The 16,791-nt window shown below is 40.4% G+C and overlaps 2 protein-coding genes across 2 annotated transcripts; both read right to left on the reverse strand.

Annotated features, from left to right (window-relative positions):
• Window positions 1-765: 765 nt before the first annotated feature.
• On the reverse strand, window positions 766-9,291 carry htr3a (5-hydroxytryptamine (serotonin) receptor 3A). The gene is made up of 9 exons (XM_014137357.2): window positions 9,069-9,291; window positions 8,746-8,909; window positions 8,592-8,636; window positions 8,253-8,362; window positions 7,817-7,986; window positions 6,827-6,987; window positions 5,734-5,944; window positions 3,565-3,801; window positions 766-3,146 (listed from the first exon to the last, which is right to left on the reverse strand). The coding sequence occupies exons 1-9, from the start codon at window positions 9,136-9,138 to the stop codon at window positions 2,833-2,835; spliced, it is 1,482 nt and encodes a 493-aa protein (XP_013992832.1). The 5' UTR covers window positions 9,139-9,291; the 3' UTR covers window positions 766-2,832.
• A 2,346-nt stretch (window positions 9,292-11,637) lies between these two features.
• Window positions 11,638-16,140, reverse strand: LOC106567726 (5-hydroxytryptamine receptor 3B). The gene is given in 8 exon segments (XM_014137359.2): window positions 11,638-11,779; window positions 11,782-11,856; window positions 12,072-12,282; window positions 13,126-13,283; window positions 13,582-13,751; window positions 14,537-14,646; window positions 15,583-15,627; window positions 15,883-16,140. Coding segments are annotated over 8 exon segments (1,101 nt in total). The 5' UTR covers window positions 16,078-16,140; the 3' UTR covers window positions 11,638-11,642.
• Window positions 16,141-16,791: the final 651 nt, after the last annotated feature.

The following is a 16,791-nucleotide window of genomic DNA, read 5'->3' on the forward strand; positions in this document are numbered from 1 at the left end:
TCTAGTTTAGCATGCTTTTTGTAGTCACTGAACTGGTTGGTGAATGTGTTGGATGAGGATTAAAAAGGTTTACTGAGGTTACTGATTTAAGTTTACTGATTTAACAAACTGTTCTGTTCAATGGCCACAAAATGAGGTTATAATGCATGACCAAAAAGTGTGAGGTCTCAATTTTTATAATTTGTAGTTTTGGCGTCATCTCAGGATTTTTTATTTGTAGTTTATTTAAAAAATATGTTCTTCTTTATGGAGATGATAACAGAACGACAGGTCTATAGCTTCATTGCAATTTGGAGTTGTCTTATGAATTAGCTTACCTGTTGCATTGTTTTAGTAACACTGGTGTAAAAATGACTTGTCCCTCAGTGTGTGTTCCTGCAACTCCATAGGGGTAGTACTTGTTAATGCTGGTAATAGGTCCCTCTAGTGTTGATTTGGTGTAATATCGTATATTTGTATAGATGGTAGGCTAAAGTCAGATGTAGGGATAAAACATTTGGTTAACTTTCAAAAAAAAAATGTAAAAGGTTTGAAAGAAATCCCAGTTGGAAGATTCCCTGAATCAGGAAATCTGGAATTCTCCAAACAGGATTTGTGTAAAATTGATAGTTACCAGAATTGTGCAGCCCTAGTCCACCCTATTTGGTTTAAATGTAATTATTTTCCCAAAAATAGACAAGCTATTAAAAGTTTGGGATCATGCTTATTTATGGCAATACTCATAAGATTTGCTGTGTTGTTTTTATTAGCATTTCGGAATGTTTACTGTCATTTGTTTTAGAATTGCAGAATCAAGAACAGTGATAGCAGGAATCATTAAAACACAATTTATACATATCAGACATTTCAGAGATGTTCTTATCCAAGCTTCACACTGATAAACTTCTTTTATAGCTAAAAATCAACCCCCAGGGGGAATAAAACAGTCAACTGTATCCCTAAACCATTTTTATGAGTACATCTTTAACTGTCTATTGAGTGACAAGCACAGAGTCAGCCAGCCAGGCAGAGTACTGAACTAAAAGGCCCAGTCAGGCACAGACCCAGTGCCTGCTGCTGCTTGGATCCTCATTGATTGTATTGGGATCGATGCTCCCATTAACTGTGGAACCGTTTTAGGCTTTAATTATGTAGGGTGTCAATGGCATTTATCCTATCAGGGCACACCCGCCGAGTGCATTTTCCAGTAAGGCCAAAATCTTTACGATTAGTACATTAGTGTCAGTCTGCGGGCTAGGGCCATCCCTGGGAGGGATTAATAATACCCATACCACCGCTGGACGAGAGCATGGGGGAGGTTAGTGCTGGGCAGAGAACTACTGTGCCACCCTGTGGTTAGTGTGGTGTATTGTAGTCACTTCGATGGCGCCTTAAACCCTAACCGACAATTACTTTTTCACCTCCCATCACTTAAATGTGGACATTGGCCGAATTAAGTAAATTCAGACCTTCAACGGAAAAGCTTAAAGCAAACAAACTGTGGCCAGGATTCAATTAAAAACCACGCTATAGCCCACTTGACATTTAAAGGTAATTTCCAATTGAGCCGACATCTGCAGCGTTTTCCTTGAATGCGATCTCCGCAAGGGGGAGAACGTGGTAACATTGCCTTTAAAAGCAGCTTGGCCTACAAGGGTGATTGGATTGAATCCCGTCTGTCATCATTGTATCCCGATATAATGGTGACACAGACGGGATTCAATCCAATCGTGCTTGTAGACCAAGCAGCTTTTAAAGGCAATGTTACATATAAGGAACATAATGCATATAAGGAACATAATTCAATTCACTTTAATAGTCACACTTTTCATAATGTTAGAGTGAACACCAGGTGAATGAGTATTGCAGTTACTTTAGCACAAGTTAATATCCTTTATCTATTTAAATGTGATCAACAGCATGTTATATGTTACCTATATTTTATTAACAATATTAACACTATTTAACTGAAGGAGTGAAGTTGATCTTGGAATATACAGACTATGCCATTTAAAAGCAAATGCAAGCAAATCGCAATACCTCTCCTCCATAAGTAAATAAAGCTTGAAGAGACATAAAAAAACATTATGAAATATGCTTTGAGCTCATTGCTCCCCAACTATATTACACATTATTGAACATACAAAATCTAAGGTATGGCATATTTATTCATTTTATGTGCATGGTACCATGTCGGCTATTATAAAGATATGGTTTCCGTCACATAAATACAGCTGTTGGTACACGTAGTAGATGATTTTGAGAAAAAGTGAATAATGCATGAAATATTGTGCCATATAAAGTAGCATACTTTATTTTTTTGTTGTATTGTGTGTATCTCGTTGTATTTTAAATGTGTGTGATTGTTCTTGTCTATCAGTGTTTTGTTACCTGTCACGTGTTGTGTTGTGTTTTTTTGGACTACGGGAAGAGTAGCTGTGTCTGCAAAAGCTAATGGGGATCCAAATAAACAAATATAAATACACCTGTATGCTGACAAAGGATACAATATCTGAACTTTTTCAACAGTTCTTTAGGCCTTTCCTAGGTAATCAAGACCCGAACAATACACAGGGCAGTAAGATAGACAGTGTTAGAAAGGGGCAACTGGCTAAGGGAAATGAATGTAAACTATACCATCATCCAATCTATCATCTTCCCCCTCGTTCCTCTACTCCCAAGAATTACCCCAGACTCAAACTACCCCCTACTTTACCTCCACCATGAGGCTCAACTAAATAGATCGACCTCAATAAAACGCTTTGTATCAGGCACGCTTTAGCCCTCTATGTCCCCTTCTCCACAGTAAGACCCTCCACCTTCACCGTCAGGCCCTCCTCCACTGTGAGGCCCTCAGGCATACTGCCACACGGACCAGAGGGTCCCCAGGGTGATGCTGTAGGCCAGCATGGCCACCAGGTAGACCCTGAAGAGCAGCACGTCCAGCACGTAGCCCACCTGCAGCCACTCCTTGGCGATGTCCCGGGACTCGTCCCTCTTCTCCAGGAAGCCGCGGATAGACGAGATTTCCTGCAGGATGTTGTCCATGACGGGCGGCGTGTTGTCACGCACCACAGACAGACCCCCCAGACCCCGCTCCATGATGTCCCCGCCACCACGGCCGCTCTCGCAGGTGTGGTGAAGGTGGTGGTGGTGATTGCATCGAGCTGCAAGGGGTCACACAGGGAGAGAGTGGGGGGGGAGTGGGGTCATATAACATGATTTATTTGTATGTTGAGTATCCAATGTTGTGTTGAGCTTGTGGAGCTAAATGTATATATTGGCTCAAAAAGACAGACATTGTACCGTATATTGACTATTTCCTAAGTGGGAAAACAAAACTGTAATTGTATATTTGTATCCTTTTCTCTCTCTCACTCTATGATAGGTGTCGTAATGCTGCTGTATTTTTTTCAATCAATGAATACTGCTGAGAGAGAGAATTCTATAGTGACTTAGATCCTTCAGCTCACAATGATCTACTGCCCAGGTCTTTCTTGTCCCTCCCTCCCTCCCTCCCTTCCTTCCTTCCTGCCCGTTCTTTCATACCCTTCTTCCTACCCAACCCTCCTGTAGATGTATTACCTGGGCTGATGTTGTTCTCTTTGTAGTGGCCCAGATGGTCGGAGTCCCTGGACAGCATGGAGCACAGGCTGTGTTTGTTGCGGATGCAGAGGAGGACTGTGGCCCGCTCCAGCACCAAGTGTTTGAGCCACTGGGGTACATGGGGCTGCAGGTCCTGCTTATGCACCAGTCGCACTATCAACACTGTCTCTGTCAGGCTGATCACCAACAGGGCCATGCACACTACAAAGTATACACCTAGAGAGAGAAGGAAAGATTGATATTATCTCTGCACACTGCAAGGTACACCCTAAAAAGGCAATGTTTGCATCCTATTCTCTATGTAGTACACTACTTTTGACCAGGGCCCCAACAAACATTAGTCCTTCATCACTTCCTCAAGCTTGCAATCCCAACCTTAATGACAAATCTGAGCCACTAATGCACCAGCTGCATTTCCAGTGGTGTAAAAATACTTCAAAGTACTACTCAAGTATTTTTTGGGAGGTATCTGTACTTTACTAGTTATATTTTTTGTACTTTTACTCCAATACATTTCTAAAGAAAATATGTACTTTTTGCTCCCATAGATTTTCTCTGACACCCAAGAGTACTTAGTTTAATTTCAAATGCTAAGCAGGAGAGGAAATTATCAAATTCATGAACTTATCAAGAGAACATGTGGTCATCCCTACTGCCTCTGATCTGACGGACTCACTAAACACAAATGCTTCATTTGTAAATGATGTTGGAGTGTGCCCCTGGCTATCTGTAAACAACAACAAAACAAGAAAATCATACCATCTGGTTTGCTTAATATATTTGAAAGGATTTATAGCATTTATTTTTCATACTTAAGTATATTTAAAACCAAAGAATTTTACACTTTTGCTCAAGTTGTATTTTATTGGGTGGCTTTCACTTGAGTCATTTTCTATTAAAGTTCCAATGCAGCTGTTTTTATCAATACATCAAATCATTTCTGGTTAACAATGCAGTACCTTACTAACCGCGTTTCCATCTGCAGTTTTTATGCGAGTAAAGTCATAGCGTAAAAAATAATCATTTGTTTGTCCGACATGGTGGGATCCATTTGTTGGTAAAAAAAAAAAATTACTTATGCGAGAAATGGTGGTGGAAATGCCTTTATGCGCAAATATTGATATAATGACCATTATATCAAAGTAAACTTGGAGTCACGAGATGACATGTTGTGTGGTCCTCCCACTATGGCTCGGGAACCCATGCAGGTTATTAGGCTACAGATTTAAATAAGTGATGAACTTCACAAGGTGGTGAAAGTGCATGGTGATGAGCTTGACGCTCATTTCCAATAAATATCAAGGGTCTTATTCTGGTGACATGAAGATTGACTGCTTGACTGCCATTTGACAAATACAAATATTCTCACTCTTATCCATAATAATCTCATGTATACTAGCCTAGCTGCACAGCCTAACCACACTGTATCTGCGAACTGTTGCCTAGAGCGTACGTAACACCAAAGTAGGCACATTTTGCTATTTAACGCAACCGTTTTTGTGACAAAACTATCAGTTCAGTTGAAAAGGCGATGGAAACACATTGAACTTTCGATTCGGTACAAGAAAATGAAAAATTACATTTTTGTGTGCTCTACGTCATCACGCACTGATTTTTTTTATCCACAACAACTTTGTTTGGTGGAAACACCACTGGCGGGAAAATGTGCATATTTTCTTTATGCAGATTTTAGAATATTTGCATAAAAGTTGATCGCCAACTGGATGGAAACATTTAAAATGGTAAAAAAAAAGAAACAAATAGCTTCTTAGCTAAGAGCAATTTCTCAAGCAAGAATTTGTGTAGGGAAAACAGAAAATTTGCCGTTATTGGCAGAGAGGTTTGGAACTCTTTCTTATTGGTCTAATAACTAATTTACCGCATGGTGATATCATCGTGGAAGGCCAAAATGTCCTCCCACCAAAACAGGCTGACATTTCAGGCTTTTCAAACAGCTCTTACGCTAACAGCTCTTACACTATCCTTTTCACAATTTCAGGGTATTATTCCAACCTCATAGTATGGAAATGTATATAAAACACAGGTAAATCATGTTTTTGACTGCACTGAGCCTTTAAGATATCTTTGCTTTTACTCAAGTATGACAATTGGGTACTTTTTCCACCACTGTGCATTTCTCTATCTGACCTATGAGTGGCGTCCCGATGGCGGTGGCGGGCAGCGTGTCAGAGACAATGATGAGGAAGACGGAGTAGCCCAGAAGCAGGGTGATCTTGAAGGACACCCTCTCTCCACTGTCCGGAGGGAGATAGAAGCCCACCAGGTCCATCACCATCAGGAAGATGCTGGGCAGCAGCAGGTTCACGGTGTAGAACAGAGGTCTGCGTCGGATCACCACCTGATGACGTTCATCATGATCATCATCAATACAGCAGTAATTAACATACATTAGTCATGAATAGGTAGGTACGCACTTCCACATCTATAGTAGTTACAGATATCTGGCAGAACAATGTTTTGATGGTAGACAACAATATACCCACAGATTCTAGCAATGACCCTGAAAGTGAGGTGGGAGTGCACACTCTATAGCTCACCTATAGATCCTCAGTCATATACTTTTGTTAATTTTCAGAAAAGTAAGCCTGTTTTCTTTGTATGATGCATAAGAAAAACAGCCATTCTCAATACATATTTAATGCAGCTCAAGATGTTCTAATAAAGCCTCTTGCAGTAGAGGTCAAGGTAAATATCCTCATATATTTCTATATTTTTATATAATAGTATCTAGTATATCTTCTTACTGAAGGACTTGCATTTCTGTCAGGTTCAGTTGGCTTTGAATAAATGGATTAGGCGAAGATATTGTGTACATGCAGGTGTTGGGGGTTTTGAATAATTGAAAAGTACACCTACTGCATCGAATTTTAACAGGTGTAGATACTTGCTAAATTGATGTGGTGATCTTCGCCAACCCTATATTGTGCTCTTTTAACTATTGCCATTTATTTAATCATCACGCACAGGGTTGCAAGATAACTTTCCCCAAATTCCCAGGTTTTCCAGAAATCCTGGTTGGAAGATTCCTGGAATCAGGAGGGAAAAAGCCCAAAAACCAGGATTTCTGGGAATTTGGGGGAAAGTTTTTTGCAACAAATATTTTGCAACCCTAACCATTCTTCTACTTGACTAGGTCAGTCATTGCCAAATAATATCTTTCCATAACCTGTCTTGAATACATAAATACAAGGTAATGAATGATTTTATTATGCATACTCACATTGAACTTCATCTCTGCATAGGAGTCGATGTTGTCCAGACTGAAGCGCTTGTATTTGGACAGGACGTGTAGCAGCTCCCACTCGCCCTGGTTCATGAAGACACTCTTGTCCACCTTGAGTTCCTCTGCGCTCCTCATCAGCTTGAGATCGATGTCATTAACTACAAACACAGAGGAGACAGAGACCAGTGGGTTCAGATCAATGTAAATGATGTAATGGACATTATCAACTGTACCCTGCCACAGATTATTTTTTACATTTTTTAGCGGGGTGGATATGGTATGGAGCATCTGGCACTGATGACATAGAAGACATTTATATTGAGGTTATTTTTAAACAAAAGTAGAAGACAAATTACATCTGTACTTCCTAATTTCAGAAATAATCAAGATGGAAGTAACAAAACAATAGAGGACTAAGCCTGAGTGAGGGCATGAAAGGGCATTCTTACCTGGTACTTATGTGCAGTTGTCTACAGTACTTAGGTAAAAATACTTTAAAGTACTACTTAAGTAGTTTTGGGGGGCATCTGTACTTTACTGTTTATATTTTTGACTACTTTTACTTCACTACATGAAAATAATATTGTTTTTACTCCATACATTTTCTTTGACTCCCAAAAGTGTTGGCGTGGGCCGCTGGCTATCTGTAAACTAAAAAAAAAAAAAAGGAAAATGGGGCCGTCTGGTTTGCTTAATATAAGGAATTTGAAACGATTTATACTTTTACTTTTGATACATAAGCCTATTTTTTTGCAATTCAATTTACTTTTGGTACTTAAGTATATTTAAAACCAAATACTTTGTATTTTACTCAAGTAGTATTTTACTGGGTGACATTCACTTTTACTTGAGTAATTTTCTATTAAGATATCTTTACTTTTACTCAAGTATGACAATCGGGTACTTTTTCCACCACCGCTGTATGCGCAGTTCAAAAGCCTTACCTCACATGCAAATTACTATACAACTAAATAATGCATGTCTTACGGGTATGGAGCCAGCTCTGAAAGGTCAGGCTGCAGTTCTGGACGTCGAAGGGGAAGTTGTAGATGTTGAGAGTGCAGGCGGTCACCACCTGGATAGGCTTGTAGTTGCGCACTAGTCCATAATGGGTCACGTACACATAGGGAATGTCCGGAGACTTCCCCACATCCACACTGAGAGATTAGGAAACACAACAACTCAAAGCAAAAAGATGCGAAAAATATGTTTGTGGCTGATTCGGACAACTAATATTTTAGCGTAGGCTAACTCACACTTTACTTTAGTAATGCTTTATCAATGTATCCAATTTTGTCAGTTTACATCAGCAGATAAATTATACTTTTTTTATACATAATTTTATTTGACTAAAATTATGTTATCTGTATGGCCTCGTACGTTGTCCTACCCCCACAATAACGAAACACTGTAGGCTACTTACAACTCGTTGATTAGTATGTCAGGCACCCACACATTCGCAGTCGGTATGGACATCTGATTCACATCATCAAAGTCCTCTGGGTTCCATACCAAGAATTCGTCTGTCCATTCCTGATAAAGACGTATAGCATTATTTCCTGATACAGAGTTATAGCATAAGCGCAATAAGCATGGTCTAGTATTAATAATAAATTAATAAAATAATAAGTATTGTATAAAGGCCTATAACTAGTTCCTCTGATAAGATGTTTGATGAATGTTTTTAATGCTTGGAAACTTTTTCGCACAAAATCCATTAGTTTAAATAGTTATTTTACTGTTCCAAATAGTTATGTCTTACCTGCCTGTACCATATATATGTTGTCAGAACCTGGTTCTTCTCATCCTGTTGTAAAACACAGCAGCACACAGAGGAAATAGTGACGCTCTACATAGGCTACACACTATTATCTCAGTATACTGAACTCTTCTACTATGTGATTTATACGACATACCACACTGAGGATAGAGTACACCATAAGGTCGATGGCCACCATTGTGCAATTTCGCCAGTTGCGCACGGGTCTCACACCCTTCTTGTACCCAGCACTCAAGTATTCGGAGAGGCGTACCAAGGTGGCGTTGGCAAAGCGTCCGGTATTATTGCTCAGTTTCTTGACTAAAACAAGTAAAACACATTGTTACAATATGCGGATTTAAACATAATGCTATCCACTAAAATGCAACATCTTAAGGGTTGTACAATTATTATTGGTGTTAGCCTATAGAAAATAGCAACCACCGTCAAAAACGCCACAGCCTATACGGAATGATTTACCTGTGCAGGCTCGCGAGGTGGCTTGAATCAGAAGCAAGACCAGCGCTGTCCAGAGTGCTGAAACTCTCATTGTGACCAAAGTTTTACTTCACCGCCTTAAGCTTGTCAATAATGAGCAGCGCTCAGCTTTGAGATGCAGCGGTCAACTGGCGCCGCCCGAGACCCATATTCAGGATTGTTGACTGTATGTAGCCCAATGTCTACTGTATCATACATTAGTTAAATTATGTTTCCTGCATTCTGGATAAGGCTGGCTTAGCCAGCTGATGTAACTATGAATATGAGGGTGTGTCCATCGTTCATTTGATGATGGGGATTGGAAGCAGTGGAGGTTATGTCACTACCTGCCCTGAGCAGATAACTCCAAGCAATCATATTATTTACAGTATCTGATCGTGTAGCCAGATGTCTCTGTCTGGATCAAGTTTCATGTGGGATATTGTCATTTTTCCTTCAACTCAACCCTCAATATCTTTCATACCGTGGGGAAATTATTGATCTCTATAAAATTCCAAACACAGTATGATGTAGGCCAAGTCTATGATCTAGCTGTATGTAACCTACAACTGCGTTAAGACATTGATTTCCTGAACATAGAGAAGAGCATAGGCCTATTTTCTCTTGAGCTTGCTTTTCAACATTGGCATATGGGAGTTCAAGTGCACATCGGTTCTCTCTTCTCTCACTAACAAGACCGAACTGACATGTAATACTAATGTTAGACATTATTTAGTTCATTAGGCTAGCCTATCATTTAAATCAGTTAAAATCGTAAACCGTGAATGTTGGGGAAATATGTACTGTAAGCTATAAAAAATAGAGAGTCGCACACTTATATATAACTCCAAGTAATTTATTGGGTAAAACGCCGACATTTCAGCATCACTGTGCCTTCTTCAGGGTAATGACATGACACTAAGTTTCTCTGGGTGTGCGCCAGCTCATGCTTTTAATTAGGGGAAACATGTACTGAAATCTACAACAACGTTGAATTGATTACTTTTATTATGTGATTCGACGAGATAATACTATTGAAAAATAATGTCCATTTATGACACACACAAAAACACTTGAAAATATGTAGTCTCTTTTATTAAGGATTAACATGGCAGGCTATGTTAAAAGGGTACAGGTGTATTAAGAGCAAATGAGCCATTTTCTTGGATAGAAACGTTTACTCACTGTACTGGCTGGAGGCTTTGATATGATTCCAAAACATCTATATCCCTGTATAACACCAGCTAAAAACAGGATAAACAATCAAACCAAGAGCCACAGTTGATTTAAAAAAAAAAAAACTTGCAACAGGACTTGCTTGATATGATGGGGAATAAGAAGTTACATCACAAATATGAATGTACAACATAACAATACAGCAAACAATAACCATTATACATGTATCTCCTCAACTCAGAGGTGGCCATACAACAGGTTGTAATGTGATCTGCTCAAAGAAAAATGTCTGCTGTTCAAGTGAAAATTCTATTTACAAAGATTGTTCCCAGCCAAGGGTTTTATGAGTAGCTCATGTGTCTTTTTATGACTATCAGTGAGCCAACAGGGAATGCAGTTGCCTAAGCTTTGAATGTGCTTTATTGATTTGGTACGAGTTTCAGGGGAGCATGGTGATTCAAGTTAATGTGGAATAACATCACATTGACGTTACGGAATGTGCCCGGAGAATAGGAGTAAGATGTCTTTTTAGGAAGATCTTCAGTTGAAGGAATATGTTAATACATCAGCCCATATTGATTTATGGGCACCATCTTCCAATTGTACATGGGAATACAATGTTAACTCAATAGCTTCTAGCTACAGTATCAAAAGAAAGGCGGAGAAAAGGGATTACGTCGCCCTCATCAATAACCCTTACAAGACTTCAAAATATTTATTTTTCTGCAATAAAATGTTTCCTCCTCATGCCGATTAACATTTGAATAACAATTCCTCCTCTCTTCATGCAGAGCTCCAGCTGGCCCACAGTAGCAGCAGAGTGCTGGTGTAGATGACCAGGATGAGCAGGTAGACTCGGAAAAGGAGGATGTCCACCTTGCAGCAGAGGGCCACCCAGTCGGCCTGGGCCGAATCGTCACTCTCCCCTTCTTGCAGGTAGAGCCGCAGGGCCACCACCTCCTGGAGCAGCCTCTCCAGCCGTGGAGAACTCTCCTGGAGCTCGCTCAGGGACAGTAGGTCCTCTTCTGGAGCCAGGTCAAACTCATAGCCTGGAGGGACAACATGAACTGTAAGTGGGGTGATGATGGGTTTGGACAAATTAATGTCCAAAGAGAATCTTATCAAGGTAAATGATTAGGTGTATGTGTAGACATACTGTAAAGACGTATAATTTCTATGATTCATTTGACGTTAACACAGAGGAAGCTAGAGATGTTGTCAATGTGTAAACGTGTCAGAGCTGGCCATTACAAATGAAAGAGAATCAGAAATCTGAGGTAAATAAATCTGTGTTAAGTTAGGAAAACAACCACCTGCTAAGTGTTTGTTTCTCATACTTAGTCACTCTCTTATGTCCTATGACCTAGAAATACAAAGCTTCTCAACAACACAGCCTCCCTCTCACCCCCACACTGATCCACGTCGACCAGCGTTTTGACAGAGGTGAAGTTGCTCTCGAGGAAGGTCTGGCTGGACGAGCCGTACTTGTCGAGGAGGCAGGCGGACACTGACATCTCCTTGACCTCCTTCTCGTTGTGGTGGAGGAGCTTCACCACAAAGATGGAGATGGATAAATTCAGCACAAGCAGCGCCATGCAGACCGCAAAGAACACACCTGTAGGATGGAGAACACCAAACATCAACAACACCTGTTAGAAAAGGACAAATCTTCTTTTTTTTCCAAGACATGTCTCAAGATGTCTTCATAAATATGTCAAGACATTTCACAAAGCATTGGCCATGGCTGGGTATGAATGGCATGCTTGGTGTGTCAAACAATATTAGAGAACGTTCAAAACAAAGATGAGGAAAGGAGCTGGTGTAGGATACCTATGAGTGGTGTTCTGATGGCGGTGGCAGGCATCTCGTTCATCAGGTTGACCCTGAAGACAGTGTAGCCCAGGAGGATGCTGGTCTTGAAGGTGATGCGCGTGCCACTGTTGGGCGGCAGATAGAAGCTGATGACGTCCACCACCATGAGGAAGATGCTGGGGATGAGCAGACTCACCACGTACAGCAGGGGGCGCCGGCGGATCAACACCTGACCAGTGGGGGGGAGCAAGATGGAGAGTGAGAGCGGGAAAGAGTGAGAGCGGGAAAGAGTGAGAGCGGGGAAGAGTGAGCGAATTTGACTTAGATTGATTTCAACTCACTTTCCTCAACTGAACCCACAAGAAAACTCTATTCGATAGTATTACCCTCCTATTCTCTTCCGGTGCCCAAAAACACACAAATCCCCTCAACAACCACTTTTACAATGAGCCATAGTGTAAATGTAACCCAACCAGCCCTGCTGGATAGACACTCCATCATTAAGTGCCCTCCTGAGCTGAATGTAGAACAACAGCCCTGCCTAGCCTATCTTCGCAGAACCACCTGCGCCGGGCCAAGAGCCCATTTCTCCGGCAGAACAAGACGGCCATTGATCAGCTGCCACAGAGACAGCCTCATTATGGTGCCTCTCTCTCTCAGCATGCTGGACGCGCCTCAGTCTCATCTATTAGCATTATAGCTTAATCCCGTCTGTGAAGCCCTGGCTGATCCCTTTAACTTTCTCACAGCAGGAGGACAAGGAGGATGGGATGGCAAAAAAAGTACTGTCGCTACTCAATCTGCTTTAGTTGTCATTGTACAGTTACATTCTCCCTACAAGAGAAGTGTGTACTTTTTTTGTTGCATAGATATCAAACCGTTTAGAAAATCCCAATATCACACCTATTCACATATTCTATATTTACCGACAGGGCTGGATATGCATTGCTGTGTAAGTTGATACAGATGGCACTAGACGTATAGGTCATATTTGTATTCCTTAAATGACTTTCATTCAAATCAAGTATCTAAAGGGAAACAAAGAGATATCTGGTAAACGGTAGGCACACACATTGAACTGGATGTGGGCGTAGTCTCTGTCGTCCAGGCGGAGATGCCAGTAGCGGGACGGCACAGACAACAGCTCCCACTCGCCGTCGTCCATAAACGACTTCTGATCATTTGCGATCTCCTCCGCACTCCTCCACAGTGTCAGGTTCACCTCATTCACTGCATACACGATGGTAAAGGTCAAGGGACGGAGTTTAATGACACAAGCCTTAATGACACTCAGTCAATATGACCTGCTATTGATTTGATACTATATCAAATGACTAACTATTGTCATTTACTAAATACTGGATGTATGATAGCCTAATGCATGCATTTTGTCTATGAAAAGATATTCCATTATTATTTTGCACTTCTAATTGTGTGTTACTGCCACGTCATGCATCTGTGCAGGTCCGGATGTGTAGTCATTTGACTGGGTAGCTACGTTAGCATGTTTACATCTCTCTAGGCTAACCTGAGTGAAGCCAGCTGCGGAAGGTCAGAGTGCAGTTCTGCTTATCGAAGGGGAAGGCGTACAGCTCCAGATCACATGCAGACACCACCTGGATGGGTTTGTTGTTCTTCACCATCCCGGACGAGTTGACATACACATAGGGGATGGCAGGGGACTCCCCTACATCCACACTAACAGGGGGAAGACCACAGACTTATGGGTAAGATGGGAGTTCCAGCTGCTTACAGTATGTTGAACATGAGACACTGACCCCAACATGCTGACCAGACCGCGTGTGCGCCATTGTGTGCATGTTAATTTTGTCCATCCACACCAGACGCGATCAGGACACGCAGGTTGAAATATGAAAACAAACTCTGAACCAACTACATTCATTTGGGGACAGGTCGAAAAGCAAACATTTATGGCAATTTAGCTAGCTAGCTTGCTGTTGCTAACTAATTTGTCCTGGGATATAAACATTGTGTTGTTATTTTGCCTGAAATGCACTAGGTCCTCTACTCCGACAATTAATCCACAGATAAAAGGATAAACCGAGTTTGTTTCTAGTAATCTCGTCTCCTACAGGCTTCTTCTTCTTCATTGGACTTTATATGGTGGTTAGCAACCAACTCTAAGGTGCATTACCACCACCGACTGGAGTGTGGACCTCAGTTCATCTTTCAATAACCCACATGGGTGAGGAGATGGGAGAGGTGGGACTTGCAGTGCATCAAGCATCACAAATAGAACCAAGTTCTATTTTAGCGCCTGGATGCAATGATTTAATAACATGTATGTGTAAATGTATTTTTCAACGCACGAGTGGCCAGCATGTTAGGGTCAGCACACTTGTCTGTCATTTTAAAGTAAAAGGCCAAATATTTAACATTTCTGAGAAGAGTCTGAGGGTATTGAGTAATCCAATGACACGTTATGTAATTTGAACAGGAATACATACGGTGTCAAATCTTACAATTCACTGATGATGAGATCAGGCACCCATATAGCGTCAGAGGACAGGGAGATCTCAGTGATCCCGTCAAACTCCTCGGGGTCCCACACCAGGAACTCATCGATCCAGATCTGACATCACAAACGGGAAACGCATCACAAGACCATTCATATGAAGTACATGACAGATGGGTGCATGACTGGTTTGGCATTCAACAATGCAATTGTTGCATGCCAAACAAGGTTGAAGTTGCATTTGCTGAAGCAGGTTCCCCGTCTTCCAGACAGACATGTTATACAGTGCCTTCAGAAAGTATTCATACCCCTTGACTTATTTTGTTGTGTTATAGCCTGAATTCAAAATAACAAACAGAAAACATGTTTAAAAATGTTTGCAAATGTATTGAAAATGAAATACAGAAATATCTAATTTACGTAAGTATTCAAATACATGTTAGAATCATCTTTGGCAGTGATTACAACAGCTGTGAGTCTTTCTGGGTAAGTCTCTAAGAGCTTTGCACACCTGGATTGTACAATATTTGCCCGTTATTGTTTTCAAAATTCTTCAAGCTCTGTCAGATTGATTGTTGGTCATTGCTAGACAACCATTTTCAAGTTTTGCCATATTTTCAATCAAATTTAAGTCAAAACTGTGACTCAGCCACTTGAGAATATTCGCTGTCTTCTTGTGTTTTAGGTAATTGTCCTGGTGAAAGGTGAATATATCAGTGTCTGATGGAAAGCAGACTGAACCAGGTTTTCCTCTAGGATTCTGCCTGTGCTTAGCTCCATTCCGTTTCTTTTTTTATCCTGAAAAACTCCCCTGTCCTTAAGGAAAATTCCACCCAAAAACTATCTTTTGGTATTTGTTTCATTAGTCCATTGTTGACATAGTCCCAAACGGTTTTGCTTGTCAGCAATCAAGTTTTCAATATATGTAACTTTCAAAATACGTATTTATATGTTTTGAAAGTTACATACAGTATCTTGAAGACTTGATTGCTGACAAGCAAAACCGTTTGGGACTACCATTAACACCAATAGAAGAAGACAATTCATACCAACCTGCCGGTACCAAATGCTTGTGGTTACTTGCTGGGTCTTTCCATCCTGAAAACGTAGATTTGTATAATTTTTTTGTGTGTAAATTGTTTGGGCAGATTATTGAAATGTTTAGATACAAATGGTCAAAATGTATTTACTGAAACAAGATTAACATTTCATACAAAAATAAAAATGTATCATTTTGGCGATGTTTTCATTTCTTGTGTTACATATTACCAGAAGCATGGCAGGTAATCATATTGTATTTTATATTTAAATAATGAATGATTTAGATAAGGCCGTATAGTTATTTTTCTTTACCACATCAAGGACCGACTGCAGTAGGAGGTCTATGTGGATGAGCGTGGGTCTGGTCCAGTTCTGAACAGGTCTCACTCCACAGTCGTATTTACGCAGGAGGGTCCTGGTGAGCTGGTTCAGAGCAGACCTCTTGGGTTTATCTGCTACCTGTTCAGCTAGAGGGGCTGAATGGAAGTCAAGTAGTAAATCTATCATATGAAATTCAACTCATTGATATATAGGGTTACAAAATGTTCTATAATTATCCAAAAATGTCCTGGTTTTCCTGAAATCCTGGTAGGAGCATCAGAATTTCCTGCTTATTCCCTCCCGTTTCCAGGAATCTTCCAACTGGGATTTCTGGAAAACCTGGGAAAGGTAACTGAATTGAGCAACCCTATTTCTATCAAATAAAACGCAAACCCAGTCCATCTTGTATATGACAAAAATCTACCTGATAATTTACGGTATTAATCTATTCTCAAAATGATTATTGTGTCAAAAATGTTCATTTAAGACCGTTAGCGCATTGAATTATGTTTACAGACATTGTGACATGTCTCCACTACTAAGAATGAAAAACATGTATATTAAACATAATGAAGAAAGATATAAAATAAAAAATATTTTTCCATCCATGCATTAATTCTTGATTTATCTATCTCACATGATAAATAATTGTCTGTTTCAGATTGGGTTGCAAAATTCCAGTAACTTTCCCCAAATTCCCAGGTTTTCCAGAAATCCCAGTTGGAATATTCCTGGAATCAGAAAGGAATAAACAGGAAATCCAGGAATCCTCCAGCCAGGATTTCTGGGAATTTTGAGGAAATTATCAGAATTTTGCAACCCTAGTTTCAGAGTTGGTTAAAACCCTGAGATTCAAATGGATGGACTGCCTGTGATCATATAATTGGATTTACAGGATAG

Source organism: Salmo salar, chromosome ssa13, assembly GCF_905237065.1.
Source record: "Salmo salar chromosome ssa13, Ssal_v3.1, whole genome shotgun sequence".
In the NCBI taxonomy this organism is placed as follows: domain Eukaryota; kingdom Metazoa; phylum Chordata; class Actinopteri; order Salmoniformes; family Salmonidae; genus Salmo; species Salmo salar.

Coding starts and splice junctions, on each gene's coding strand:
- htr3a (XM_014137357.2), bottom strand. CDS start 9,138: ATGAGAGTTTCAGCACTCTGGACAGCGCTGGTCTTGCTTCTGATTCAA. Junction 8,363..8,591: donor CATATATATGGTACAGGCAG/GTAAGACATAAC, acceptor CGTCTTTATCAG/GAATGGACAGACGAATTCTT. Junction 5,945..6,826: donor ATGCAGAGATGAAGTTCAAT/GTGAGTATGCAT, acceptor GAACGTCATCAG/GTGGTGATCCGACGCAGACC.